At 52.4% G+C, this 26,373-nt stretch overlaps 1 protein-coding gene across 2 annotated transcripts in view; it reads left to right on the top strand.

Moving 5' to 3' along the window:
- Nucleotides 1–24,898, top strand: part of CLCN6 (chloride voltage-gated channel 6) — a 32,607-nt gene extending 7,709 nt beyond the window's left edge. Inside the window, exons 4-23 of one of the 2 annotated variants that reach the window (XM_019461397.2) lie at nt 1–66; nt 2,276–2,342; nt 4,977–5,083; nt 5,660–5,786; nt 6,550–6,617; nt 8,002–8,060; nt 8,785–8,917; nt 9,499–9,612; nt 9,927–10,093; nt 10,634–10,760; nt 13,418–13,544; nt 13,831–13,984; nt 14,081–14,240; nt 14,350–14,456; nt 15,613–15,799; nt 16,673–16,827; nt 16,977–17,133; nt 18,772–18,879; nt 19,023–19,148; nt 21,925–24,898. In XM_019461397.2, the coding sequence (XP_019316942.2) occupies nt 1–66; nt 2,276–2,342; nt 4,977–5,083; nt 5,660–5,786; nt 6,550–6,617; nt 8,002–8,060; nt 8,785–8,917; nt 9,499–9,612; nt 9,927–10,093; nt 10,634–10,760; nt 13,418–13,544; nt 13,831–13,984; nt 14,081–14,240; nt 14,350–14,456; nt 15,613–15,799; nt 16,673–16,827; nt 16,977–17,133; nt 18,772–18,879; nt 19,023–19,148; nt 21,925–22,005 (2,397 nt within the window). In that variant the 3' untranslated portion in view covers nt 22,006–24,898. Of the gene's footprint in view, nt 67–2,275; nt 2,343–4,976; nt 5,084–5,659; nt 5,787–6,549; nt 6,618–8,001; nt 8,061–8,784; nt 8,918–9,498; nt 9,613–9,926; nt 10,094–10,633; nt 10,761–13,417; nt 13,545–13,830; nt 13,985–14,080; nt 14,241–14,349; nt 14,457–15,612; nt 15,800–16,672; nt 16,828–16,976; nt 17,134–18,771; nt 18,880–19,022; nt 19,149–21,924 lie in introns of those variants that run through there. The other variant, XR_002083456.2, reaches the window with a different exon arrangement.
- The last annotated feature ends 1,475 nt before the right edge of the window (nt 24,899–26,373 follow it).

Raw genomic sequence — 26,373 nt, 5'->3', positions numbered from 1 at the left:
AAAGGTCGCAGGTATGAAGCCGTGAAGTGGATGATGGTGTTTGCCATTGGAGTCTGCACTGGGCTGGTGAGCAGGCGGGGGCGTGGGGATGTGGCGGGCCAGAGGGGTGGCAGAGGTCAGAGGGCAAGTCATTTGTCATGATAACAGAGACCACCTTTTCTGTTTTTCTCCCCCGCCCCCAAATAATAATCCTGACACCGTTTTCATGTCTTGTTTTTCTCTTTATGAAAGTGAACCAGACATCACTGGTACTCTTTAAAGCACTCAAAGGCTTGGTTAGGACCAAGCTGTCGTAACATGGCATTGTCCCGTCAGGCAGACATAGTGGGGAGAGTACTGAGTGGAATTTGAGGTCACTCTGTAGGGAAAAAGCAAAGTAGTGAAACAAAACCGACCGTCATACCCTTTCCTTTAGTATGGCGTGCCCATAAGCAGGACACCGTAGACCTCAGTGAATTTATTGTCCTGGGCTGCTTCCCTGCACGTGGCTTGTTTTATCTAGAAGGTAGAGCTGGTGGCTGTGGGTGGAGGAACATGCCTGAATGCATGTTCAGCCGGCTGGGGTCGGCTTGCTCGTACGTGAATCACAGACCAGAAAAGATTATGAAACACTGCCAAACTTGAGTAGTAGCACAAGGCCTGGAATCCCAACTGCTGACCTAACCACACTTAAAGCTGGGGAAGAGAAACTGGAAAAGTCAGCAGACAGTCAAAATGAGATGTCAGATATGATTTGCCATCAGTACAGTGTTAGAATAGGCAGTCTTCCTCCATCAGGGCTGCCTTTTATCCTATAATAAAAACACCGACTTGCAGGGATTTAAATGACAGGTGTTTATATCTCACGGTCCTGGAAGCCAGGAAGTTCAAGATCAATGGTACCAACAGATCTGTGTCCTGGGCTTCCTGGCTCCTGGCTGTGTCCTCACAGGGCAGAAGGGGGCAAGAGCTCTGTGGGGTCTTTTATAAGACTACTAACCTTATTCACGAGGGCTCCATGCTCAGGACTTACTTAAACCACCCAAAAGGCCCCATCTCCTAAGGTCGTCACAATGGGGGTTAGAATTTCACCAGATGAATTGGGGGGGGGGGGGAATGCAAACGTTCAGTCCAGGACTGGGGTTATAAGTATTCCTAAGCAGCAGCCTGTTTATCTCTCTGGAATGACTACAAGTCTCACCTTGACTCTGTATGATATACCCATAAAATGCAAACATGTGTTTAATGTAACGTACCCACAAAGGCTATGACCAATTTTTATTTTTCTGGCGCTTGTCAAATTTTTACTGTAGTAGATTCAGAGGCCAAGGACCATCTTACCAGTTAAGACAGACGGCACTCAGAAGGCCTCTTTAGTGACATTCTGATGGGTGCCGATGTGGGGGGAACTTGGGTTGACCGGATTGTTTTACTGAAATTTTAGAGTGTCTACTTTGTTGTGTATGTTTCTGGTTGCAAATTTCCCGGCAGTAAGCATCTACATGTTTAGTCTTTCTGCTACTTTCATATCAAACTCCTTTGAGCTGCCATTTACCGGTACCAGCGACTATACCACGTACCTTCGTGTTATTGGAAGGCAGACTTGCCTTTATAGCCTAGCAACCAGCCCTTGTTACTGCTTGGCTCTCTTATCCTTAGATCTGTCACGGTATCTGCTGCAGTGCTTGAAAGCCTCCAGGCGTTGGCTTGAGGGAAGGCCAGAGTCAAAGGCATGAAGCCTTTGATCCTGAATCCACCGAATCATAAACCTTTCCTGAAGTTCTCCTTTAAGCCCCGAGCCGAGACTTGGGGCTTAACATGGACTGGTTGGTGGAGCTTTTCCATACACACCTGAGTAAATGTTGTTTTTCAAAGTTGCATCCTAAGCTATATACTTAGCTAAGCATCACTGAAGATATGACTGGAATTCTTCATCTGAAACTGCCTTTGGAACATGCTGAGCAGTCCACGATTCTGGATATTACTGTAGTCACAGGATGGCCTTCCTCGGTTTCACGTCTTTTCCGGCATCCTTTTCCCTCTTTGTCTTACTCTCCTTCTCTGGGCAGAGCTATGCCCCCGTCCTTTGTTCTTTGGAGAGGCGGGTGGGGCCAGGCTGGCAGGGAATCTCCTGGAGAGTCAGAGTCCCTAACAGGAAACCTGTTTCCGCATTGCCTGTTGGTAACACGGGTGCAAGTGCCAGCCAGGAAAGGCCAGGGGGTCATCCCAGCCTCTGAGCAAAGTACCTGCGCCCCGGTGGGGAAAAGCTGTGTGACGGTTTGCTTGCTCTTCACAGGTGGGTCTCTTTGTGGACTTTTTCGTGCGCCTCTTCAGCCAGCTCAAGTTTGGAGTGGTTCAGACCTGTATCCTTTTCCCGGTTCTTGGCATTCCCAGATGTCAGCAGTCTCTGACTTTGCTCTCTTACCTAAGAACAGTAGACAGGGCCTGTTGAAGAGTTTTTATTAGCCATTCAGCTTAAGTTTTTTAATGATCATTGAAGGACACAGGAGGAAGAATTTGATAGAGACTCGTGTTCAGGTTGGTAAGACACAGATCCCACAAAGATGCCTGCTCTTCCCAATCATCTGTAAATTCAGTGTGTTCCAGTCACAATTCCAATAGAGTTTTCGAGGAACTGGAAAATTCTCTTCCTAAATTTGTTGGAAAGAGTAAAGGGCCAAAGGTGGTCGAGACAGTTTTGAACAAGCAGGGGGAACTTGTCCTACTCAACGTGAAGGCTTGCATAATTTAAGATATAGTAACTGAAACCATGTCATATTGGTGCAGGAATTCCCAGTTAGGCCAACGGAAGGTAACAGAAGCAGAAATTAGCTTGCACATGTAGAGAGGTATGGTGAATGACAGAGTTAATGTTGTAAGTCTGTGAGGAAGAGATAGATAATTTAACAAAAGATGCTGGGACACTGGTTATCCATCTGGAAAAATATAGATTCCTTCTTTGCACTGTAAGTTAATTCCAGATGGATTGAAGATGTAAATAAGCAAAACAAAACTTGAAGAGACCACGTGATGTCAAGAGTAGGGAATAATTTCTTAAAACTCCAGGAGGCGCAGAGTGAAAGGGAAAAAGATCAATAAACTTGACCACAGCAAAGTAAGTTTGTTTTTCTTTCTTTTTTTAAAAAAATTTTTTAACGTTTATTTAGTTTGGAGAGACAGAGTGCAAGCAGGGGAGGGGCAGAGGGAGAGGGAGACACAGAATCAGAAGCAGGCTCCAGGCTCTGAGCTGTCAGCACAGAGCCCGCCACGGGGCTCAAACTCACAAACCGTGAGATCATGACCTGAGCCGAACCCAGATGCTTAACCGACTGAGCCACCCAAGCACCCGAGTTTGTTTTTCATGCAAACAAAAAACCTCAAACCACAACAATAAAACACCATAAACAAAATGGAAAACGAGTCCACAGCCTAGGAGAGGTGGTTCACCATACATTTAAGAGGCAAGCAATTCGTATCTGGAACACAGGAAGAGCTGCAACTCGGTAAGGAAAAAGCCTAATAGAAAAATGAGCAAAGGAGCAAACAGGCAATTCTCAGAAGAGGAAAATTGAATGGTCAGTAAATAAACCTGGGGAAAGGGTTCCCCTCACCACTAACCAGGGAAATGCCAACCAAATAGACAGCAACTCCTGAATCCCTCTTTTTCCTGCGGACCTTGGACCTGGGACATGTACGTACCCGTTCATAACAGCTTTGTGATTGCAGAAAGGTGAAACCACACCAGGTGGGAGAATGGAAACATTGTACCACTACAATGGTACCATGGTACAGTGGTTCGTATGGTGTGATTTTACGCAGAATTTACAATGAATGGACCAGCGCCGTATATATCAACATGACTAATTCTCAAAAACTTGATGTTGAAGAAGAGAAAAGAGGAAATTGTAGAATGTGTATGAAGTGCAATCCCATTATTTTAGTTTCAGAAACATATACTACGATACGGCTACGTATAAAAACACAGAAAGACACACAATAATTTCAGGTTAGTGGTTTCTCTGAGGGGAGAGAGGGAGGGAAACACAGGATTTTTTTTTTTAATGGTATCTAATATTTTAATTAAAAAAATAACCTGGAGCAAATTCAGGATTTGTTAAAGTAAGGATGGAGGCGGGGGGGGGGGGGGGGGAGGGTGTTTGTTACTTTTTATAAAGTGAAGTGTTGATGTGAAATGTTGGGGTCCGGGAGTGAATGGTCAAGAAAGATTCCTGCGACGTTTTTGGTGCAAAAAAAGGTGGTCTTATTAAAGCACAGGGACAGGAGCCATGGGCAGAAAGAGCTGCCCCAGGATTGTGAGGAGTGAGTGATTATATACTTTTAAGTTGGGAGGGGGTCAAGGATAGCGTTAAGTCTTTTTTTTTTTTTGCGTTAAGTCTTTAAGGAATTTGGAAGCAAGGTTTCCAGGGCCTTGAGAGGCTAGCTGCTGTTAAGATAAGGTTATTTACCATTGTCCAGTAAAATCTTTGTCGTGGAACCCTTCAGATGTGTTATCAGTGGGCCGTATGTTTGAAGGATGATTGCTAACATAAACCTTGGGTTGGGAGTTCAGATAAAAGAAGTTTCCAAAGGGATTTTCGTATGTTAAAGAAGACTGAGGATCCCGGAGGTCGAGCAAATGTCACACTAAAGTTGCCCTTTGCCAGGAGCATTAAGGGTCAGACATTTGAGCTCCTGGAGGGCAATCACTGTACCACCTCAAGTATTTGTCGATGGGCTGCAAGTTGTAAGGTTATTTGAGTTTTTCTACATTCCTTTTGCCTTTGTTCTCCCCATCACTATTTCATAATTTAAAAATGGCCCCTCACGTAGAAGACATCTCAGGCAGTTTCCTTTTTTTTAAGTTTACGTATGGAGAACAGGAAGATGCACAGGAAACAGCCACCACGTCTTAGAGGAAGGGACACCGCACCATTTCAGGTGATGGTGGGAACGCCCTTGACTGGCGGAGCATGTTTTCCTTAACCCTGGTTCTGTAGCGGTGGAGGAATGCAGCCAGAAAGGGTGCCTTGCCCTGTCCCTCCTCGAGCTCTTGGGTTTCAACTTGACCTTTGTCTTCCTGGCAAGCCTTCTCGTCCTGATTGAGGTGAGGTGGTGTGGGTGTTGCCTTTTTGCTAACGAAGTTTCGGATTCTTTCGTGTCCACTGCTGGAAATGCCGGGAAGCTGAATCAGACTTAGAAATGTAAGTTCCGGCAGAAAGTGGCCCCTCCTACACGTAAGAGTTGTTTCTGAAAGTAAAGGTTTCAGCCTCTGGTGAGATTACAGAGGAAAAGTCCAGATTAGGAGGGTGGTTCTCAACCGTGGCAGCACATTAGAGTCACCTGGGGGACTTTAAAAAATGACTTTAAACTAACTTTAAAAATGGCAGATACCCGGCTCAAATGAATGAGATCGGAGTCTCTGGAAGGCGAATGTCTGCATTGGCAGATGCAAGTTTCCCAGGTGATGCTGACTCACCAGAACCTGATAGGAATGCAGCTGTTTCGGTTTCCCCTCAGACCTGCTGAGTCAGAAACTCAGGGTGGGGCCCACCGGGTGATGCTGATGCGAATGAAGGGCAGCCCCCCCCCCCACACACACACCTTGGTAGTGAGGCTGTTGCCAGTAAGCCATAGGACCAATGGATTTTGAGTTTACGGGTGTCCTACTCTCCCCCCTCAGCCAGTGGCAGCAGGTTCTGGAATACCCGAAATCAAATGCTACCTGAACGGTGTGAAGGTGCCCGGAATTGTCCGTCTCCGAACCCTGCTCTGCAAAGTCTTTGGAGTGCTGTTCAGTGTGGCTGGAGGTAAGGAAGCTCTTTCTGACTTTTATCCTTCCAAGTATTCAGGGGGTGAAGATAACAAGAAGCATCATGTGCGTAAATTAAGTCGATCTGGATTTGAAGGGCCTGCCCTCTGACCCCTGCACTGTTTCTTGGTAAGTCATTGTTTTAAATGTAGACGCGTTAGGAAGTTACCAGAGATATGTGACAAACACATTTAGTTTTGGAGTAGTGTGACCATCTAGTTGGTCCATGGAGTTGGCTTTTAGCAAAGTCAGCAAGCTTTTTGTGTAAACAACCAGACAGTAAATATTTTAGGCTTTATGGGCCAAGAGACAAAAGGGGAGATGTTATGTATGTACTTAAACCTCTATAACCATTTGAAATAGATCCATGTAAGGATGTAAAAACCAGGGACACCTGGCTGGCTCAGTCGGTGGAGTGCATAACTCTTGACCTCGGGGTTGTGAGTTCGAGCCCCATGTTGGGTGTAGAGATTGCTTAAAAATAAAATCTTTAAGGAAAAAAAAAGAATGTAAAAACCATTTTTAGTTCCCAGGCTGTAGAAACAGACATTGAATCTATCTTGGCCCACAGACTATAGTTTTCTGACACCTCAATTTAAAGAGTATTTTCTCTTATTTGATGGGAATTTGACTCTCTTACAAAGTCATGTAATCATCTCTGTTGCACGGCTGTCGAGAGAAAAGTCTACATAACAAAGGTCTCCTAACCAAGTGGGGTGTCTGTGCTGACTGATGGTCTCCCCTTTTCCACCTGTTCCCAGGGCTCTTTGTGGGGAAGGAAGGCCCCATGATCCACAGTGGAGCAGTGGTGGGAGCTGGCCTGCCTCAGGTAAGAGTTGATGGGCTGGGACGATACGTCCCTCCCAGCGGGCCCCTGGGCAGGGGCACATCCATGGTTGAGTTGATAACCAATTCGTCGGGAGCACCTAACGTGGCTTTGGAATCAGATGTCAGTTTGGGTTGAGGTGGAAACTGTCCTGTCATCCAGGAGAGTGGGTAACTGGTACCTCGAGGTTTTAACAAGGCCCTGCTGAGTGCCTGGAGCAGCCATGGGACATTCTGTTCGCATGAAAGTCACCTGGTGCGCCCATAGCCATCGCCGAGCACCTGCACGTCCAGGGGCTTGATGGGTCATCTACATGCTGCCAAACCTGAAGAGGCTGGAGGCATTGACCGAGGCGGTCTCAGGCCCAGGTCTGTGCCGACCCCCTTTGGGGTAGCACAGGAAAGGTAGCAGCCGCTGTCTGCTGAGTGCCCTCTGGGCCAGACTCTCCATATACCGACTTCTTTCTTCTTTCACACCGCCTCAAGGGTTTGGTTGGCCTCAGTCATCCCCATTCGCATTTGAGGAAACTGAGCAGCCGGCTCGGGACGCCAGAGCTCCCGCTTCTCACGGTTTTTCTGGATTCCCCAGCTGCCAATTGGAGAAGTCTGTGTTTCCTTGTAGACAGCCCTCGTGCTCTGAGGGAAGAGTCGCTGTGGCTGTGGGTTGTCCAAGCCCATCTTCTGGTCTCTCTCTTGCTACTGCGTCATCTCCTTCACATCAAGTGCTCATCCCGGCCTCCCAGGAGTGAGCGGAGACGGGGGGGAGGAGGCCAGGCGAGGGCTGGGCGGCAGCAGCCTGAGAATTTGCTGGACACATTGGAGGATGGCTCTCCCGGCCCCTTTCTTACTGACCTCCCCTGAGCAGAGCCTATCTCGTCTTCTGCTGCAGCTTTCAGATCCTCCTTTTGCTCAGCAGTTTCCCCTTTTGCTTTGCTTTGTTTCTTTTTTTTTTTTAAGATTTATTTATCTTGAGAGAGAGAACATGAGAACACGTGCACGCATATGTGTGTGCGCACGTGAGTGGGAGAGGGGCAGAGAGAGAATCCCGTGCTGTCAGCGCGGAGCACATCGTAGAGCTCAATCCCATAACCCTGAGCCGAAATTGAAATCAATAGTCGGACGCTTAACTGAGCCACCCAGGCACCCCTCTTCTCTTCCTTCCTGACTTGTTGACTGTGCACTAAATGCGATTTCTAAAGATCCTAGAAATATGGGGGCAGGAAAAGAAGTTCTTTCCAAAAATGATGCCTTCCCTCCCCACCCCCCATGTTGTTCTTCTGGACTTCTCCTTCTTGTAACACATCTGGCTGGGTGTGCTCAAGCAAAGGGACTTTCCAGGGCCTCGGTCCCTGTGGGCCCCCTTCTGACTTTGTTTTCCCTTCCTCTAGTTTCAGAGCATCTCCTTACGGAAGATCCAGTTTAACTTTCCCTATTTCCGAAGTGACAGGTATGAAAACCCAACCATCAGAGAAGGGGGGGCTTTGAATGTTTCTGAGAATACGCAACTAGGGCCATGCTGGCATCGTGGCTTCTATTTTATCATGACCTAAGGCCTAGAACCATCTCAGGCAATGAAGAAGACAGCCCAGTATCGAATACATGACCAAGAAAGTCCATAGGCGTATTGTCGAGAACGTGTTTTATGTTCCAAAATGTCGTACTTGGTCAGCTGCCTCTGTGGGTTGCAAGGTGCTCTTCCTGGTACTTTTTCGCCCCGTGGGACTTGTGTGTGTTACTGACCTGCACGCCTTGCTGAGCCCTTGCGATCAGGGGCCCAGGTTCAGAGCTGTCCATCTTTTCGTATCAGGAGTCCCGCCGGTCACTGTTAACGCTCCTCTGCATGTAAACAGCGCTTTGACATTTTTCACTGATGCTGAGGCTTGCTGGAAGGAAGATCTGGTGAGAACCTGGCTCAGCAGTGACCGACAAAAGTCTGCACTCAGTCCGTGTTCAGAGCAGACTGACGTCAGGGAGCCCCTCCGACTCAGGAGTGTGTTTGGCTCTTAGGTAAACTGTATTTGCTGCTGAGTCGACCTCACCAGACACCTGCCCTTCATGAGCCCTGACTGCGCGTCACAAGACGTTGGTGGACCAGGAAGTAAAAACTGCCTTCTGCGGCCTGAGGACTCTTTTTTTTTGGGTAAACCGCCTGTCTGTCTTCTCTCCCCCAGAGACAAGCGGGACTTTGTATCAGCGGGGGCCGCTGCTGGAGTTGCTGCAGCTTTCGGGGCTCCCATCGGGGGGACCCTGTTCAGTCTGGAGGAGGGCTCATCCTTCTGGAACCAGGGGCTCACGTGGAAAGTGGTAAGGACTTTGAGTGAAAACCTTTTCCTAAACCTAAAACCGCTCCCGCCCCCGAATTAAACTAGACATCTCTTTCTTGGTGTGTTTACCTGTCATTTGGTTGAGACCAGGACGGGTGACTGTATCAGAAAGTCCTTTGCTCTAGCCCCGTAACCTCCAAACTTTGGACTTTTCTGTACTTTTCCCGTTAATGCCCCCATCCTCAAATCAAACTGCCCTTGTCCTCTGTTGATGAGCCGTCTGGCGTGACAATGGGAGACCGGCTGAGGTCAGAGGCAGGCAGTGGCAGAGCTTGGACTTGAACCCTACTAGCGTCCTACCTCAGACTACTGTGTTCCTCCTCTTGTATTTGCTGTTCCTTTTAGGGCACAATATCCAGTCCATAATAGGCGCTAAATAAACGGACTCTCCCAATAGGCTGTTGAATGCATACTTCTTACGGCCTGATTTCACACTTTCTCACGCTTGAGGTGTGCCCACGGCGGGTTTCTATGCAGGGCAGTAGGTTTCCTGAGGCCGCGTCCAGCAGAAAGTAGGACTTGTCACTACTGAATGTTCTCGTGCGTCCCCTTTTCTCCTAGCTCTTTTGTTCCATGGCCGCCACCTTCACCCTCAACTTCTTTCGTTCTGGGATTCAGTTTGGGAGTTGGGGTTCCTTCCAGCTCCCTGGATTGCTGAACTTTGGCGAGTTTAAGGTAGGTTTTTATCCTTTCTTCCATAGTTGTTGGTTTTGGTTTTTGTGTTTGTTTTTACTTGACCTATGAAAATCGCTCTTAAGTACCAGAGAGAAGTGGTCAGAAGGGCAGGTATGGCTTCCGGTGGGGCATCTCTGCCCCGTTAGTCTCGTGTGTGTGCTCAGTGCTTGGCGTGGGTGGGCTTCCAGCACCGCACTGGCTCTTGTAGAAAGAAAGCAGCCTCGCCTCTTACTTCTTTCTTCTCTGCTTCTATCCCTCCCTGTTCTCACGGGCACTATGGTTTTTCTCTCTCCCTCCCTTGCCCCTTCTCTCAGTGCTCTGACTCTGATAAAAAATGTCATCTCTGGACAGCTATGGATTTGGGTTTCTTCGTCGTGATGGGGGTCATTGGGGGCCTCCTGGGAGCCACATTCAACTGTCTGAACAAGAGGCTTGCAAAGTACCGTATGCGAAACGTGCACCCGAAACCTAAGCTCGTCAGGTACCTGTGCAGTCGCCTCCCCAGCCTGCCGTGGCTCCCTGAGCTTCCTGTGGACCGGGCCACCTCTCCCTAGGAGGGCGAGCGTGTGAACTGACCCTCCTTCCCGTGCCACCTTTGATTTCGTGTCTCAGACGGAAAACACAGACGGGGTCGTAGATCTCCTCTATTTGTCAGACAGGCCAAAAGGCTGAGTCTGAGCTTAACTTACATCAGAGTTGCTGGTTGAGTCCCCGCCGCTAGGACACGTGACAGAGTCAGAAGGCTCTCACCCCGGGACCTAAAATGGAGGGCCATTTTGTTCCTCTGAGAGAGATGATGTGGATGTAGCAGCCCGTGTTACTGGCTACCCACTGTTTACATACGCCTTGCTGGGATGCAGTGAGTCGCTGACAAATTCTGCGCAGATGCTGACTGACTAGAGGCTGCTGGGCGTGCTCTTTGGGGAAGTGAAGGTTGGGGGTAGACAGGGTTGTGGCTTTTTAGTTCCCAGGACTGGGGTGTCTTTTTGTCTTGTAGTAACAGCTGTGCTTTGCTTCCTAGAGTCTTAGAGAGCCTCTTGGTGTCCTTGGTAACCACTGTGGTGGTGTTCATGGCCTCGATGGTGTTAGGAGAATGCCGACAGATGTCTTCTTCGAGTCAAATCGGTAATGACTCATTCCAGCTCCAGGTAACCCGTGTGCACCTGCTACCTTTGTCCTCTACCCACAAAAAAAAAAAAAAAAAAAAAGAAGAAGAATCCAGAAATGTATGACCTGCCTCTGCTTAGGGCTAGTAGCTACGTTGGGTTCATTGCTCTGCGCCTGTGTCAGATTGCTAAGAGACAGAGGAATCTGTAGTGGCCTTTCTACTGAAGCAAGAATGTGCACGCTCTGTCCTTTTCACTTTGGTGAAGAGTCATGGACATCCTAGAGGGGAAGTCTTCTCTCTCTCCAGCCCCCCGGCCCCCCTTTCTGTTGATCCATATTAACTGGAGACCAGCTCAGGAAGCTGATCATCCCTTCTTCATCAAGCCCCAGTTTCCTCTTCTAACTCTTCACCCCTGAAAGGTGCCCACCAGCCTCACCGTGAATGTGAGAATCACCCCTAAGATGGGGAGAAAGGAATGTCTGTTTTGGGGTGATCAGTGATCTGGCTCTCCTGGCATCTTCTGGTTCTTACTGGGTTTAGGTCATTTACTGGCATATGTTCTTTTTCCGTCTCTCTTTCTCTCTCTTTTTAGGAGTATTTAGTATTTTCTAGAACCTTTCCCTGAAAGAGCAGGGTCATTGAGGGAAGCATTAGAGCTTTGTCCCGCAAGTTTTTGGTCCAACCTGTTGGGTTTAGAGAGCTGCATCTGGTCAGCCAGATGCAAGGTTCTGGCCTCTAGGTTAGGGGCTCAGGAGTGTTCACTAAGTCCCCTGTCCTCTTGTTGCCCCTGAGTAGCCGCTAAGCTCCCTCAAGGCCTCGGTAGGGACGTTGTCTTGGATGACTGTCCTTTTGGTGTCCCCAGGAGCATCCATGAATAGCACGTGTTAGATCAGGTGTCAGCAAACTATGGCCCACGGGCCAGAGCTGGCCTTTAGCAACTGCTTGTTTTTGTGTAGCCCCCGAGCCAAGAACAGTGTTTACATTTTTAAAGGCCGTTAAGGAAAAGAAGAATGTGCAACAGAGGCTGTCTATGGCCCGCAAAGCCTAAAAGATTTATTATGTGGCTCATTATAGAAAAAGTTTGCCAGCCACTATCACTAGTCAGTCCTGAGGCGATCTCATCACCAGCCCAGCATTTTCCAAATGTGTTTTGTGGAATGTTGACATATGTGATTCGGGAACAAACAGAAAGGAATTCTGCAGTCTGACAGGTTAGCCAGAATTAAACAGGTTGCTCTAATATGGGACTTCCTGGGGCCTTTAAGATTCCAGGAAGTGTGACAGACGATTGGAATGTTTATTGGGTGCCAGGGATTCCACTAAGCACTTCACGTGCATGACTCCATTGAATCCTTACCACTGCCGTGTTGGCACCCCATTTTACAGGTGGGAAGACAGACAAAGTGACGTCTTGACCGTGATCTCTCAGTAGCATATAACATGAGGTCGGCATTATTCCCATTGCATAGGTGAGGCAGCTGAAACTTTCACAGAATGAAATGCCTCTCCCACGGGGCTGGCGAGGGGCTGGTTTAGAGGCCAGTCCTTCTGCATATGGAGCCTGTGCTCTGCCTTCAGCAGGTTCCCTGATCTCCAACAAGTGCTGTGCTGCATCTCGGTGCACTCGACCGCAGGACTCTTTCCTGGGAGCCCTCGGGACTGGGGTTTCTCTAGACATAGTCTAGGAAACACTACGCCTGTTGGTCATTCCGCGGTCACACACACATTTCTCCCTTGGCAGCTCCTCCCTGCCAGGTTCCTCCAGTAGGGGGCACCGACCTGCTTCCTGCAGCCCTCATCCAGCTGTATCGCCCAGGCCGGCTCACCTGGCAGGACTTTGCAAACCCATCACCTCACAGGAGGGCATCTCTAGAATGTCCTCAATAGAACTGAATCCAGGCAAGATCCATTCCTCGTGATGAACTTTGTAGTAACAGTGTACCCGTACACACAGTGTTAAGTACCCCACCTGTACCGTTGTGTACCAGAAGCTAAAACACAGGGACTGTCCTACCCCAAATGCCCTTGTCCTCCGATGAGTCAGGCCGCTACCAGGATGTCCTCTTCCCACACAAAATGGCGGAGAGAACGAGAGGTCTGAATCGTGGAGAAATCACCTCTTTTCCCTGTTGGGGTTTTATTCAGCCAGACGGGCCTGGGAGGGAGAGACAGCCAGGAGCAGAGCATCTCCTCCAGGCCTCGTGTGGAACTGGCTTTTCTCCTACAGAAAATGCCGGGGGGAGGCTTTTTCCATTTGGACCCGAAGTCGGGGCATTGGGTCAGGCAGGACCCTGGCCTGTCCTCCACCATCACCTGCCACCTCCCAGCAACTCATCTGTCACCCACCTCCTCTTCCCACAGCCCACGGGGCTCTGGGGTCAGGCTTCTGGCAGTGTCACCTACTAAATTAGCACCAGGAGAGGAAGCAGAGGCAGATCCATGGCGAATGTCATTGTAGTAACTCGGGAGCCCTCCTCCCGATTCTTTCGTCCTCAAAACATAAGGAATACAGCATTACGGTTGGCTGCTCGTGGCTAGAGATCTGTTTTTGCCACAGGTTTAATTTCTGGGTAAAACTTGCGAGCCAGACTTTCTCAACCTGAGCAGAGACATCCCACTTGAAGACGCTGAGCGCCCTGGTCCGGTGTATTGACCCTTTAGTGACCTTGTGCCTACTTTTTGATTCCTGTGTCCCAGGTCACATCAGAAGATGTCAATTCAAGTATCAAGACCTTTTTTTGTCCCAACGAGACCTACAATGACATGGCCACACTCTTCTTCAATCCCCAGGAGTTTGCCATCCTTCAGCTTTTCCACCAGGACGGTGAGAATCCGTGAGCCTGCCGTTCTCGGGCGATCGCTCTTTTCTGCAGGGAACAAATTACCATTTCTCTGCCCCTTCTGTTGGCCCATGGACACAGCCACGCTGGCCCTCAGATCTGAGCAATGGGACTTTCCTTTTTAATACCACCCCAGACCAGGCCAGAGTTTCTGCCTCCAGTGTCGGAGGTGGACCAGCGGGGTACGGAAGGATCTGGAAGGAGCCAGGGCAGCCCGGTGGGCCTTGGTGGCATCCGGTGGTGGGACTGAGGGTGGCCCTTGCCTTGCAGGCACTTTCAGCCCTGTCACCCTGGCCTTGTTCTTCGCCCTCTATTTCCTGCTCGCGTGTTGGACCTATGGCACTTCTGTTCCCAGCGGCCTGTTTGTGCCTTCCCTGCTGTGTGGAGCGGCTTTTGGGCGTTTAGTTGCCAATGTCCTCAAAAGGTACCATGTGTGCGCGTGAGCACGCCGTGCGTACATGCTCGCGGGTGTGGAAACCTTGAGATCCTCAGCCAGGGTCTCGGTTTCCTTCGTCCCCAGCTACATCGGCTTGGGCCATATCTATTCGGGGACCTTCGCCCTGATTGGTGCCGCAGCCTTCCTGGGTGGGGTCGTGCGCATGACCATCAGCCTCACGGTCATCCTGATCGAGTCTACCAACGAGATCACTTATGGGCTCCCCATTATGATCACTCTGATGGTGAGTGCTCCCCTTCCCGGCCTCTCTCAGGTGCGCGGCCAAGATTCCCCACACCCCCCACCCCGCCCCCCACAGCAGCTTCTTTTCAAGTCTTTGTTTCCTGTTTCAGGTGGCCAAATGGACGGGAGACTTTTTCAACAAGGGCATTTATGACATCCACGTGGGCTTGCGAGGCGTACCACTTTTGGAGTGGGAGACAGAGGTGGAAATGGACAAGTGAGGCCACGCCTTGTCTTCGTGTGCTAGTTTCAGAATTTATAAACTCTGGGGCCCAAGGGATGTTTGTATCAGGGTGGGAGGTGGTAATTAAGGTTCTGCGGTTGGACTGCAGGAAGCATGTGGGTGTGGCGGGGACCCGGGGGTGGAGGACAGAGGGGCCTGGTGGGGGCAGAGGTGGGCAGGCTGCTTCCTGGTGGTCTTTGGCTCCTGTGGCATTCCGGTTAAACGCGAAGGGGGGTCTCTCGATGAGGCCTGTGTCGTGACGACGTTTAAGGGTCTGCCGAGCCCTGTTGAGTGGGAACCAGCCTGCGTCCCACGTGCCTAATGAGTGTCATGCTATCAGCAGTGCTTATTCTGGGCATAATCACCAAATTCTCCATCGGCCCACAAATGGTTTGGGCCGCCTGTGTCTGGGTATCCCACCCGGCCCTGAGAGTCCCACAGAGGGATCAGCAGACTTTCTGCAAAGGGGTACATAGCATTTTCAGCCTTGCAGGCCACGTGGTCTCTGTTAACGTATTCAGCTCGGCCACTGCAGTGCAGACGCGGGCACAGATGGCACGTACGTGAGCGGGAGAGGCCAGATTTGATCTGTAACCTACAGTTGCCACCCTGGTGTGAAAGGACACCCCACGCTTTTTTTTCTTTTAATTCCAATAGCACGATTAGCAGTTCAGTGGTAACACAAGCAGCGTGCCATGGAGGGCTGAGGAGGGAATGGCCGATCACCCGGCCAAGTGGTTGGGGTCTGTGGGGAGGGGACATTTTGTGTGGAGCTGAGGGGTGAGGAAAGGCCCACCGGTTTGGCAGAGCAGGGAAGGGCGTTCCAGGCACGGGGAAGGGCATTTGCAAAGGATAGAAATCCAGAGGAGCTGCCAGAGAGAGAGGGAGACACAGAATCCGAAACAGGCTCCAGGCTCTGAGCTGTCAGCACAGAGCCCGACGCGGGGCTCGAACTCACGGCCCGTGAGATCGTGACCTGAGCCAAAGTCGGACGCTTAACCGACCGAGCCACCCAGGCGCCCCAAGAGGAGCTGCCAGAGATGGTTCGGAAGAGGGACCCCCACGGTCCAGGAGTGTAGGAGCGCCGGGACTCGCTCCCGAGTGCTGTGGGCTCTCTGCTGAGGCCGGATGGCTTTCCTCCCTCCTCTAGACTGAGAGCCAGTGACATCATGGAGCCCAACCTGACCTACGTCTACCCGCACACCCGCATCCAGTCTCTGGTTAGCATCCTGCGCACCACGGTCCACCACGCCTTCCCGGTGGTCACGGAGAACCGGGGCAACGAGAAGGAGTTCATGAAGGGCAACCAGCTCATCAGTAACAACATCAAATTCAAGGTACAGCAGCCCGAGGGGAGCGGTGGGCGACAACCAGGCGGTTTCTTGACACACACCCTCATCTCGTGCCTGCCAGCCCGTAGATGGGGTGCCCTGGTTGGCTCTCGGCAGGGAGAATCAGCCAATCAGCCTCTTCATTACGTGCGGCGAGCGAGTGAGTATAGACACGATAGCAAGTGTGGACTTCGTTAGGCCATTGGGACATGTGTCCGTTCTCATTCCGGCAATCCGTGTAGGCGGATCTTTTGTTTTAATTGACGTGATTTATGGCGTATAAGTGGTAGCAGGGGGCTCTCTAGAGTTGTCAATGACAGAGATGGACTTGGGCCTACTTAAAGACAGAAAAAGAAACAAGCCGGAGGCTGCAGGACTGACAGGAGAGCTGGAGAGTGGGGAGCAGCACGCCGGGTGTGCGGGCAGCTGGCAGACGCCCTGGAGGGGACGCCAGCCGCTGCTCCTGATTTGAAATCCAGGCAGTGGGAGAGTCCCGCTGCCTCTCGGAGGCCTTGTGCCCACCCCTTGGCTCTGGGGGCCAGGCCCACATACGTCGACGGTCCCCCCACGACGTGACGTAGGAGAGGGGCTCTCCCTTGGAGAGTTGAGGAGGGGCTGCTCCCAAACCGAAGGGGTGGGGAAGTTGGGCCGGCAGAAAAGCGCAAGATCCCAACCCCGAGGCTCAGAGAGGTTCCTTTCAATCCCAAGCCCCCTGAGCCACCGTGAAGATTTCTTGCAGTTCCTCTGTCGGCTTATGCTTTTGACCCCACCGTCCCCCAAATCCCCAAGCTACGAACATGCCACGTTTGTGTGCCCGCGCCCAGCCGTCGCTGGCCGCCCCGCTAGAAACCTGTCCCCTCCCCTCCCGCCCACGCACAGAAGTCCAGCATCGTCACCCGGGCCGGCGAACAGCGCAGGCGGAGCCAGTCCATGAAGTCGTACCCGTCGAGCGAGCTGCGGAACGTGTGTGACGAGCACGTCCCCGAGGAGCCGGCCGAGAAGGAGGACCTTTTGCAGCAGATGCTGGAGCGGAGGTGAGCGCGCGGGCTCCGGAAGAGCCGGCGCTCTGCTGTTAGCTCCCCAGCTTCCTGGGGATTTGGGGAGCTGGCTGGGGACGCGGGGGAGAAGCAAGAAGCAGTCCCGCTGAGGGTGTGCTAGGCAGCGTCTGGTTTTTATGTAACAGATACACTCCCTACCCCAACCTGTACCCTGACCAGTCCCCGAGCGAAGACTGGACCATGGAGGAGCGCTTCCGCCCTCTGACCTTCCACGGCCTGATCCTGCGGTCACAACTGGTCACGCTGCTCGTCCGAGGAGTTTGTTACTCTGAAAGTCAATCAGTGAGTGTCTCTGGTCTGCACTGGGATTCTCGAAGGCGCGGGCTGGCGGGAGGACAGTCCCTGTGCCTCCGCTGGGGAGGCCAGGTGCCAGCGGGCTGCTGTGAGGGGTGCGTGCGGCCCGCGGCTCCCTCTGCCGCGGTCCGTGCCTCTCAGGTGACCCTGAGCCGCAGGGGACTCTCCCAGTCACCTTCCCCTTAGTCTGTGCGCTGGCTGTCGAGTGTCCTTCTAGCCTGCGGACTTTTAACATAGTTTCTACGCTTTGATTTCTGATTCGGGCGAACTTTTGTACGTACGTTGCCCAAAAATACTGTTTTTGCCATTAATTTCCTTTTTCCTTTCCTTTGGTGTTTACGGAGAAAAGCAGGGGTAGGAGGGGGTGTCTTGTTCAAAGTGGTCCCTGTGGCGACCTGAAGACCCTGAAGGTTGCCCAGAGGCCCGGTTTCCAAACTGACGCTCCCGGTTCGGCTCTTGCCCACAGAGGCCAGCCTGAGGTCACTCGTGGTCCTGGTGGCCTGTGGAAGAGAGCCAGCGTGGGGCAGGACAAAAGGGGCCACGGGGGAGAGCGGTCCGTGGTGAGGACAGCCTGGCTGGATGAGGGTGGAGGTGGCGTGTGGGGCACAGGAGGGGTGAGGTGGGCTGGGTGACTGAGCAGAAACCAGCTGGAGCAGGTGCCGCCCGGCAGGCGGCGGGTGGAGGACGCTGTGTGCAGAGAGAGCGGGGTCCCCGGGGAGAGAGATCAGGACAGAGCAGTGACTGGCGCTTGCAGCCACTATGCCCAGCCTGAGTGCCAATGGTGGTGGCCCAGGAGCCCAGGGAGGGCGGAGGGAAAATCTAAAATGCTCAGAATGCAGGGATGGTAACAGAGCTGCTGTGTCCATTCCCCATGGCTGCCGTGTCCGTTCCCCGTGGCTGCCGTGTCCGTTCCCCGTGGCTGCCGTATCCAGTTGCCGCAAACTGGGTGGCTGCAAACCACAGAAATCTATTCTTTTCATGATTCTCAAGGCCGGAGTACCAAGTCCACACGTCAGCGGGCCTTGCTCTCTGGAGAGGCTCCGGGGGAGGGGCGTTCCTTGCCTTCCAGTCCGTGCTGGCTGCCGGCCATCCTTGGCACGGCGTGGCTGTGGATGTGTCACTCGAGTCTCTGTCTCCGTTGTCACGTGGGCTTTTCCCTCCGCATCCTCTCCTCTGTTTCGAGGGACAGCCGTCATTGGATCTAGGGCCCACCCTAATCCAGTATGACCTCACCTTAAGTGGCTCACATCCGCCAAGACCCTGTTTCCGATACGGCCTCGTTCCCAGGCAGCAGGAGTTAGGACTCAGATCTTTTGAAGGATACAAGTCAACCCACGACAGCTATTGGCTAGCTCTTCTCTCATTTAGACTCCAGAATAAGCCACATCCATCTTACAGGTGAAGAGAAGCAGGTTCCGAGAGATCAGGAGACTGCAAGGGTGGCGGGCTGGCGGGGAGCCGGCTGGAGATGGCGGCGGCTCTCTGCCGAGCGCTCTGTTCTGCGCTCCTTGCGCCGGGTGGGGCCGTGGCTGGGGGGGGACATGGACTTAAAGGGGGAGGGGCCCTAGACGTGACCCTGACGGTCGCTGTGCCCGAGCAAGGACAGTGTCTCGGTCGGGATTGCAGAGCGCCAGCCAGCCTCGCCTTTCGTACGCCGAGATGGCCGAGGATTACCCGCGGTACCCGGACATCCACGACCTGGACCTGACGCTGCTGAACCCACGCATGATTGTGGTGAGCGGGGCTGTCCCTTTGGGGCGGGGACCCCAGAGAGGAGGCCAGCAGCCCGTCCCACGCGGAGCTGGTCGGCGCCGTTCGCGCCTCATCCTGGCTAGGGCGGCGGTGGCCGCCGGTGACTTGTGTTGTCCCCTCTGCAGGACGTCACCCCGTACATGAACCCTTCGCCCTTCACCGTTTCACCTAACACCCACGTCTCTCAAGTTTTCAACCTGTTCAGAACGATGGGCCTGCGGCACTTGCCCGTGGTGAATGCCGTGGGGGAGGTGAGTCTGACTTCCGGTCTGCCCACAGCCGGGCCTCTTCTGGAGAGGACCCCGTGACCGCAGCGCCCCTCCCAACCAGCAAGGTTCCTGGGGCCAGAACCTCCTTCGCAGCCCTCGGAGGACCTTTGCCTCCTGCGTGTTGCTGACGCGCACACTCCGCTCGGCCAGCAGGTGTCGCCAGTGTCACGGCAGCCTTAGCACAGTCCAGTTTCAGGTTTCCAGGTTTTCGTCACCCTCCGTGGGGGCCTCTACTTCCTGGAGGAAGGGCTCTGCTCTCCACCTAGGATGAGCATTTATAACATTAAATGAGAGAACGTCAAGCAAAACACTTGAACAGTTTTAAAAGATACAGCCAGGTACAACTAGTAATCATTGCTGCAGACTTTTTCTTTTTTTCTTCTTAGAACTCCATTTTTTTTCTCTCATTACACAGGTATTGTTTGGTTGCTAAAAAGACGTATATGAGAAAATGTAGAGAAGCAGAATATAAACAAAAAGAAATACCAAAGCGTTATTTCTAAGAGGTAGCCATGCTGTCTAGCCAAGGTAGATCCTTTGTAGTTCTTCTCCGCATCTAGGAGTAGAGATTTTATGTATCAAGTTTTAATGAGAATGTTATCAGTTTATACTGTTTAATACCCTAATGCTTTGTTTAATCTAGAGGAAATGACTTTCCGTGGCAGAAAACTTCGTTGGCCTACAGCATAGATATATTTTTAAGTTTGTTTATGTTTATTTTGAGAGAGAGAGAGGGAGGAAACACGTGGGGGAGGGGCGGAGGGGGAATCCTAAGCAGGCCCCCAGCTGTCAGCACAGAGCCCGATGCAGGTCTCAAACTCACGAACCACGAGATCATGACTTGAGCAGAAATCAGGAGTCAGGCGCTGAATCGACTGAGCCACCCAGGCGCCCCCCCCCCCCCCCCCCGGCATATGGTATTTTAGTTGGCTGGATAACATTCCACTGGCTGGCTGTCAGCCACTTACCCAGCGGTCCTCTGTTGGGGGATATTTTGTTAAATGTCACTCTAGTGTTCACCCCCCTGAGACTTTGGATCTGTGCCGCCAAGTGGCCCCCCACCCCCGGGGAATGAAACCTCTCTAAATAGAAGCATCCCGTGGCAGACGCTGGCACCCCACAGCCTGCTCTTCGTGGGTGTAGTTGTGGGGGACCAGATCGTGTTCCTTGAAACACAAGTGCAGTGAGGGTTCTGACACGTTTCACGGTGCAGAGTACCCACGTGAGTGACAGATGTGTGTGGCCGCCTCGGTCACAAAAACCTGTTTCTCTGGATGCATCCTCTGCTGTACTTCTGTCCCTGTTCCGCACACGGGCGGTTCCGAGTCTCCGAACGCCGGCTCGGCGTCCCACGGCGTAGCTCGTTTCTGACACCATGCACCTGGAGGTAGCGTGTGACCGCACATGTTAAGGGCTCAGCCCTACCGGCCCCTCCCCCCACTTCGGATGTCAGTCAAAAGTCCAGTTGTCATCTGTGTTTCTGGCTCGGCGGCTATAGATGGGAGGTTCCCGTGATCCTCTGCTCCTAGAACTCAAGAAAGCAGTTTACTTACCCGATTACTAGTTTACTCTAGAAGACTGTGATTCGGGAACAGCCAGATGGGAAGAGACGACGCATAGGACAGGTATGTGGCGAGGGGCGCCACACGTCCACGCTCTGCAGCACGCTGCCCTCCCAGCACAGAAGCTCTCCACACGCTGTAGTTCAGGAATCTTCTTGGAGGCTCTATTACATAGGCATGATTGATCACATCATGGGTCATTGGTGATTGATTCAACCTCCAGCCCCCACCCCCCGAGATAGGGGGTGGGGCTAGAAGATCCAATCCTGTAGGCACATGGTTGGCCCCCCTGGCAACTAGCCTGTGTCCTCAGGAGCTTCCTAAAAGTCATGTTATTCACGTAAACTCAGGTATGGTTGAAAGGAGCTTGCTATGAATGATTAAAGACACCTCACTCTCATCACTTCATTCCATGAATTTCAAGAGCTTGTGGCAGGGACTAGGACGAAGGCCTGTTATAAATTTCCTATTATAAGTCCCATTATAAATTACAGGATCATAATGACTCAGGTGATGCTGAGAGACCATATTTATGAGCTGTAACGGGGTCTGGGCCTCTCGGAAGCCTGCATTGAGCTATGCCTTTTGGACATGTGTGTGAGGCAGGCTCTAGGGGTGGTGGGAACTGAGAAGGTTAGGGAGCATGTGCCTTGCTCCAAAAGACATTCAAATTCAGGGGCGCCTGGGTGGCTCAGTCAGTTAAATGTTTGACTCTTGATTTCAGCTCAGGTCATGATCTCAGAGATCTTGAGTTCGAGCCCCACATCGGGCTCTGTGCTAACAGCTCGGAGCCTGCTTGGGATTTTCTCCCTTTTTCTCCCTCTGGCCCTCTCCTGCTCGTGTGCACCCTCGCTCTTGTGCTCGCTTGCTCTCTCTCTCTCTCAATCTCTCTCTGTCTCAAACATTTTTTTTAAGACATTGAAATTCAGATTTTAGCTGGCCCGACTAAAACTCCTCTTGGGGGTGAATTTGTCCCATTGGCCTCCAGTTTACAAGCCCTGGTTACGTTGATCTCCTTCTCAGCTGGAAACTGGGTAACCTTGAAGTGCACAGCGTGACCGGGTTGTCCCCGCGCTCTACAGGCCCGGACTCTGTCTCCTCCGCCTATTGTGAAGGACCGGGCAAGCTCCCTTTGCTCCTGTTCTTGCCCCAGTGAATTTATTCTGCAGGTGACGTGGGTCTTCTCTTTGTTCTAGATCGTTGGGATCATCACTCGACACAACCTGACGTTCGAGTTTCTGCACGCCCGACTACGGCAGCACTACCAGACCATCTGATGGGCCAGGGTGGCCAGCCCACCCTCTCCCAGAGCTGCCTGAGGGCGCAGCTCACTCATGCTCCGCCGCCACGGCTGGCTGGGGCCGTGCCAGGGCACGGAAGATTCCCACACACCCACTCGCTCGGAAAGCCTACAATCATCGAACACTTCGCTGGTCAGACATCCCGGGGGTGGTATTGCACCAGGAGAGCGTGAACTTGCCTGACTCTCAGCAAGTATCTTCCTGTCTCCTGCTCACTGCTTTCCTGCCGTCCAGCATCGGCTCAGGCCCCAGGCCCCTCCACCCCACTAGTGCCAGGACCAGAGGGGACGTCAGGCCTCACCCCCCAGAGAGTAACCCCCAGAGCAGTTTTCCCACCCCTTCCTGCTGCTTTCCTAGGGAGCCCAACTGTTGCCTTAAATTGTAACAGGAGGGACTTTGACCAAGGCAGACACTGGGGCAAGCGCCAGTCGCAAAATTAAGTGAATTCCCAAATTTAGGGATTGGGCAGTGAGAAAATGACCCCTTTCGGGGAGGTCTTCCTTCGTTGGGACCCTCAACTCGATGTGCTCAGCAGTTCGTTTGGAGGAAGCACCTGTTTTCTGGAGGCGGCTGCTCTGGGCGCACCCCTGCGGCCGCGGTCTCCTTGGGGGCGGCGCCTTCCAGAAGCACAAAGCATTAAGGTCCCACTGATCGTCCCTGAGATAAGTCTGACCATACGCCCGGATTTACAACCCCCCCCCTAGTTTTTAACATTTCAGCTTCTCTCTCCTCCACTCCGTCCCTCGTCCCTTTGATCTGCATTGACTAACTTTCCTTCAGTTCTTACGTGCGTCTTCCTGGTGAAGCAGCCTAGTGAAGCAGGAGGATCTTGGCGTTCCCCCCGCCACCCCAAGTTAGCTAAAAGGGCGCCCCGCGATCAAACTGCTCTACCTAACTCCGGGGGGGTGGTACAGTTGTGTCTCAGACAGAAAGAAGCGAGCCCTGAGCCAGTGACCTCGGCAGGAACGTGATGTAGCTGGAGAAGCCAGTGTCAGGATGAAGCTTCTTCCCGGAGGAGGGTGTGTGCCCCTCACAAACCTCTCTCAGCCCCCTGCTGCCAACCGGTCCCCAGGGTGGGCAGGACCAGGCCCTGAGGCTATAGCGTTAACCTTAGGAAGGAGGCCTCTGGCTGTCAGTGACCTGCCTCCCTCCGGGCCGGGTGGTCCTCTGACTGGGTACCCAAAGTGAGCACTTGCCGTCGGGTATTTGCACTTCTCCCCTGTCGACCCCCGTGCTCTCCCCTTATTGTGTCCCCATCCGAGGCCCATCCTGCAGCCCTGGGCCAGACGCGCTTTGGGACTCAAGACGGCCATTCCTTCGCATTTAAGTTATTTTTGTAAATTGTGGAAGATGCCTGAGGGCGTGGACACCAGGGCTTTGGCAACACCTCTTGCCCTCTGCCTGGGGGTGGGCGTCCGTCTGTCCTTCCGTCCTTCTGTCCATCCGTCCATCCGTCGGGGCCGGGCCGGCCCAGGCCTTGTGCTCAGCACACTCTGCTCACTCAGGAGGCTGCTTTCAGGGTCTTTCCCACCTGCCTGCGGCCCCCTCCGTTCTTCCCGTTTTCTTGCCTCTTTGACCAAAAGTACGTTAACTTGTACATTTTTCGGTTTCCTTGGATGCACTTGACTTGTGAGATGTGGATGGGACCCCTCCCCCCCAATAACTAGTTGGGGGAATCACAAGGACCAAAAACGGCAAGCCCTTCTGACTGTGACTGTGTTTAACCGGCTGCCAGTGTGTTTTAAGGCAGCATTCAGAGCTTGGCCAACATTAATCTTTCCCTTTATTAAGAAAGAAAGCAGTTCCCCGAGTCAGGCAAACGTCAGGACCACCCATCACAGGAACAACCCCCTCTTCCCATCCCTCCCTGGAATCGGCAGAACTAAAGTGCTGCGGAGGGACCTCTGGCCTCCGGGGGTCTGGGACGCCAGCTGCCTGCCTCAAGGCCGCCCTGGGTGAATGCTGTTGGAATGGACCCCCCCCCCCCCCCCACCGCAGTGCACACTGCCTTGCATTTAAGTCACCAGATACTTTGGCCCCACTGGTGTAGCCCAGAGGCAGATGGCACCGTGCAAATGCCTGCCTCCATCTGCTGGCCGCCACCGACCCAGACTCCCTCTGGGAAGGCACGTTGCTTCCTGTCCTTTGTGGGCGTCTGCCCCTCCCAGATAAGCCCAAAGACAGCGACTGCCCCACTTATAACAAAGTAACTGGAAGCCTCACCCCTTTGATAGTGAGAAGCCCACGTTGTCACCATCTCCCCCATCACCAGCCCCGTCGCCTCCGGGTGGGATGGCATGTCCATAAACAGAACCCACAGGAGGACCACAGGGGTGGCCGGAGACAGTTTTCTGTGTTTCATCTCGTGCTTGGTGTTTCCGGTTCCCCAGCTGAGGTGATCGGGAGCTAGGGAGCGAGAGTCCCTCCCGACCGTGGGACCTTTGCGCTCTGGGGGGTGATTTGCTCATGACCTTGATTAACTAACGGTTCCTGGCTGGGATGGATGCTTGCTTGCTTGACCCAACCAACTCTATGACATTTCTGATGCAAAATCGCGTACTGACGCGGCCCTCGGAGACCAGAAAGCCTCTGGAAAGGCCAGAAGCGCCCTCCTGGGCCCTGCGGGGTCAATGTACATACAGTGTTGCCTCACAGCTCCGTGGACCTTGGTCACCTCGACAGTAGCAGCTTCCTTTTCTCTGTTTGCACTGTTGGTTTGTATAGTAATACTAGCTAATCCTGTTGTGTACATAAATTGTATTTTTTTTTAATTTGTAAAATTCTATTTTTATTTGGACTTTTGGAACTTGGAAGTTCTCATTGTAACCGTAACACATCAGAATAAAATGTCTTCATCTGTCTCCTTCGAGCTTTTGTCCCCACGGTGCTCTTTCTTTGGAGTTGTACTTCGCTTTTACTTTGCTCTCTTTCTAATATGGAAAAATCACAGAGTAGATGTAGCGTCTCAGCTGTCTCCTGCTAGAGCTCTGCCAGCAAGAAGGCTTCGTCCCCAGGGGTCCATCTACTCCCACCTTAGTCCTGTGGATCTTAGCAAAAATCAACCCAGTTCCCAGCCTTCCGTTTCTCCCCTCCAATGAACACCGTGCGATCTCAGTTGCTGATGCTTTGCACCCGCTCCCTCAGCTACCGCTGTCCCCTGTCCGCTGTCGCTGTCGCTGTCCGTAGCAGGAGGCAGAGGATCCATTTGTAGGCCTGAAGGGCTGCGTGTAGGACTTCGCCCCACCGACAGGTTCCCCGACACCCAGCAGAAGAAGTGAAATCCATACTGAGTCTGTAGATGTTTAGACCTTGGGGCTGGCTTCCCTGGTGCCATCTGTCATTCTCTTTGCTCTGCCAGAAACAGGATTCTCTTTGTCTCTGGTTGATCTGCTCTAAGTTACCCTTCGACCAGCAGTAGAGGTGGTCTCTGTTCAACCCTGTCCCCTGGTTTCCTGAGTGCCAGGGGCACTTTCTGTGTACCCGGCACTGTCTGTCCGTTCCGTTCCGCGAGAGCCCGCCGTGTCCCAGTGGCCCCTCGGGAGCGTGTGCGCGGTTCACCACGCTCCCCTCCTAGCAGCCCCTCCTCCCCGGACCTCGGCAGCCACGTTTGGACAGACACTTCTCCCTGTCGCTGCTCTTGTCCTTGCTAGGCCTTCCCTGCTTCTTGGTTTTCCATCCTGTGCTCAAAGTCCACGTGAAGAATATTTTTATCAGAGGTGGTTAGATTAAAGGTCTTTCCCCACCTCTACTCCCGAACTGTCAATTCACTTCTGGCCTCCCCTCTTCTCTACGAAGAGCGAATTACTACTTTATTTCCCTCTTTTCCTAATTTCTGTACACGACCAAGACAATTTGACTTTTTTTTTTTAAGTTTATATATTTTGAGAGAGAGAGTACATGGGCAGAGACAGAAGGAGAGAAAATGAATCCCAAGCAGGCTCCACACCATCCGTGCAGAGCCCAACACGGGGCTCCAGCTTAAGAACTACAAGATCATGACCCGAGCTGAAACCAAGAGTCTGGCGCTTAAGCGACTGAGCCACGCAGGCGCCCCGACAATTTGACGTTTATAGGGCACCAAGAATGCCATGTGCTGCAGAGGTGCTGACCAGGCCTTCACCTTTAAGGAGCTTCCAGTCCAGGGACACAGACACAATCGCATACCAAGGCAAATTGTCTTGTGTTGTAATAGTCCTATACAAAATGCTGCCGGTGCAGAGCTTAATTAGTATCGGGCATGTGATCTCAGGGTTGAAGTGGCATTTTCAATGAGCCTTGAATGTGTAGAATGTTCCCAGGAACGCTGGCTAAATCGCATTACAGGAGGGCATGAAGTGAACGTTT

This window comes from Panthera pardus, unplaced genomic scaffold (genome assembly GCF_024362965.1).
Source record: "Panthera pardus isolate Hobbes unplaced genomic scaffold, ASM2436296v1 HiC_scaffold_11, whole genome shotgun sequence".
In the NCBI taxonomy this organism is placed as follows: domain Eukaryota; kingdom Metazoa; phylum Chordata; class Mammalia; order Carnivora; family Felidae; genus Panthera; species Panthera pardus.
The sequence above is the reverse complement of the archived record's forward strand: the minus strand, read 5'-3'. Positions and strand labels throughout refer to the sequence as shown.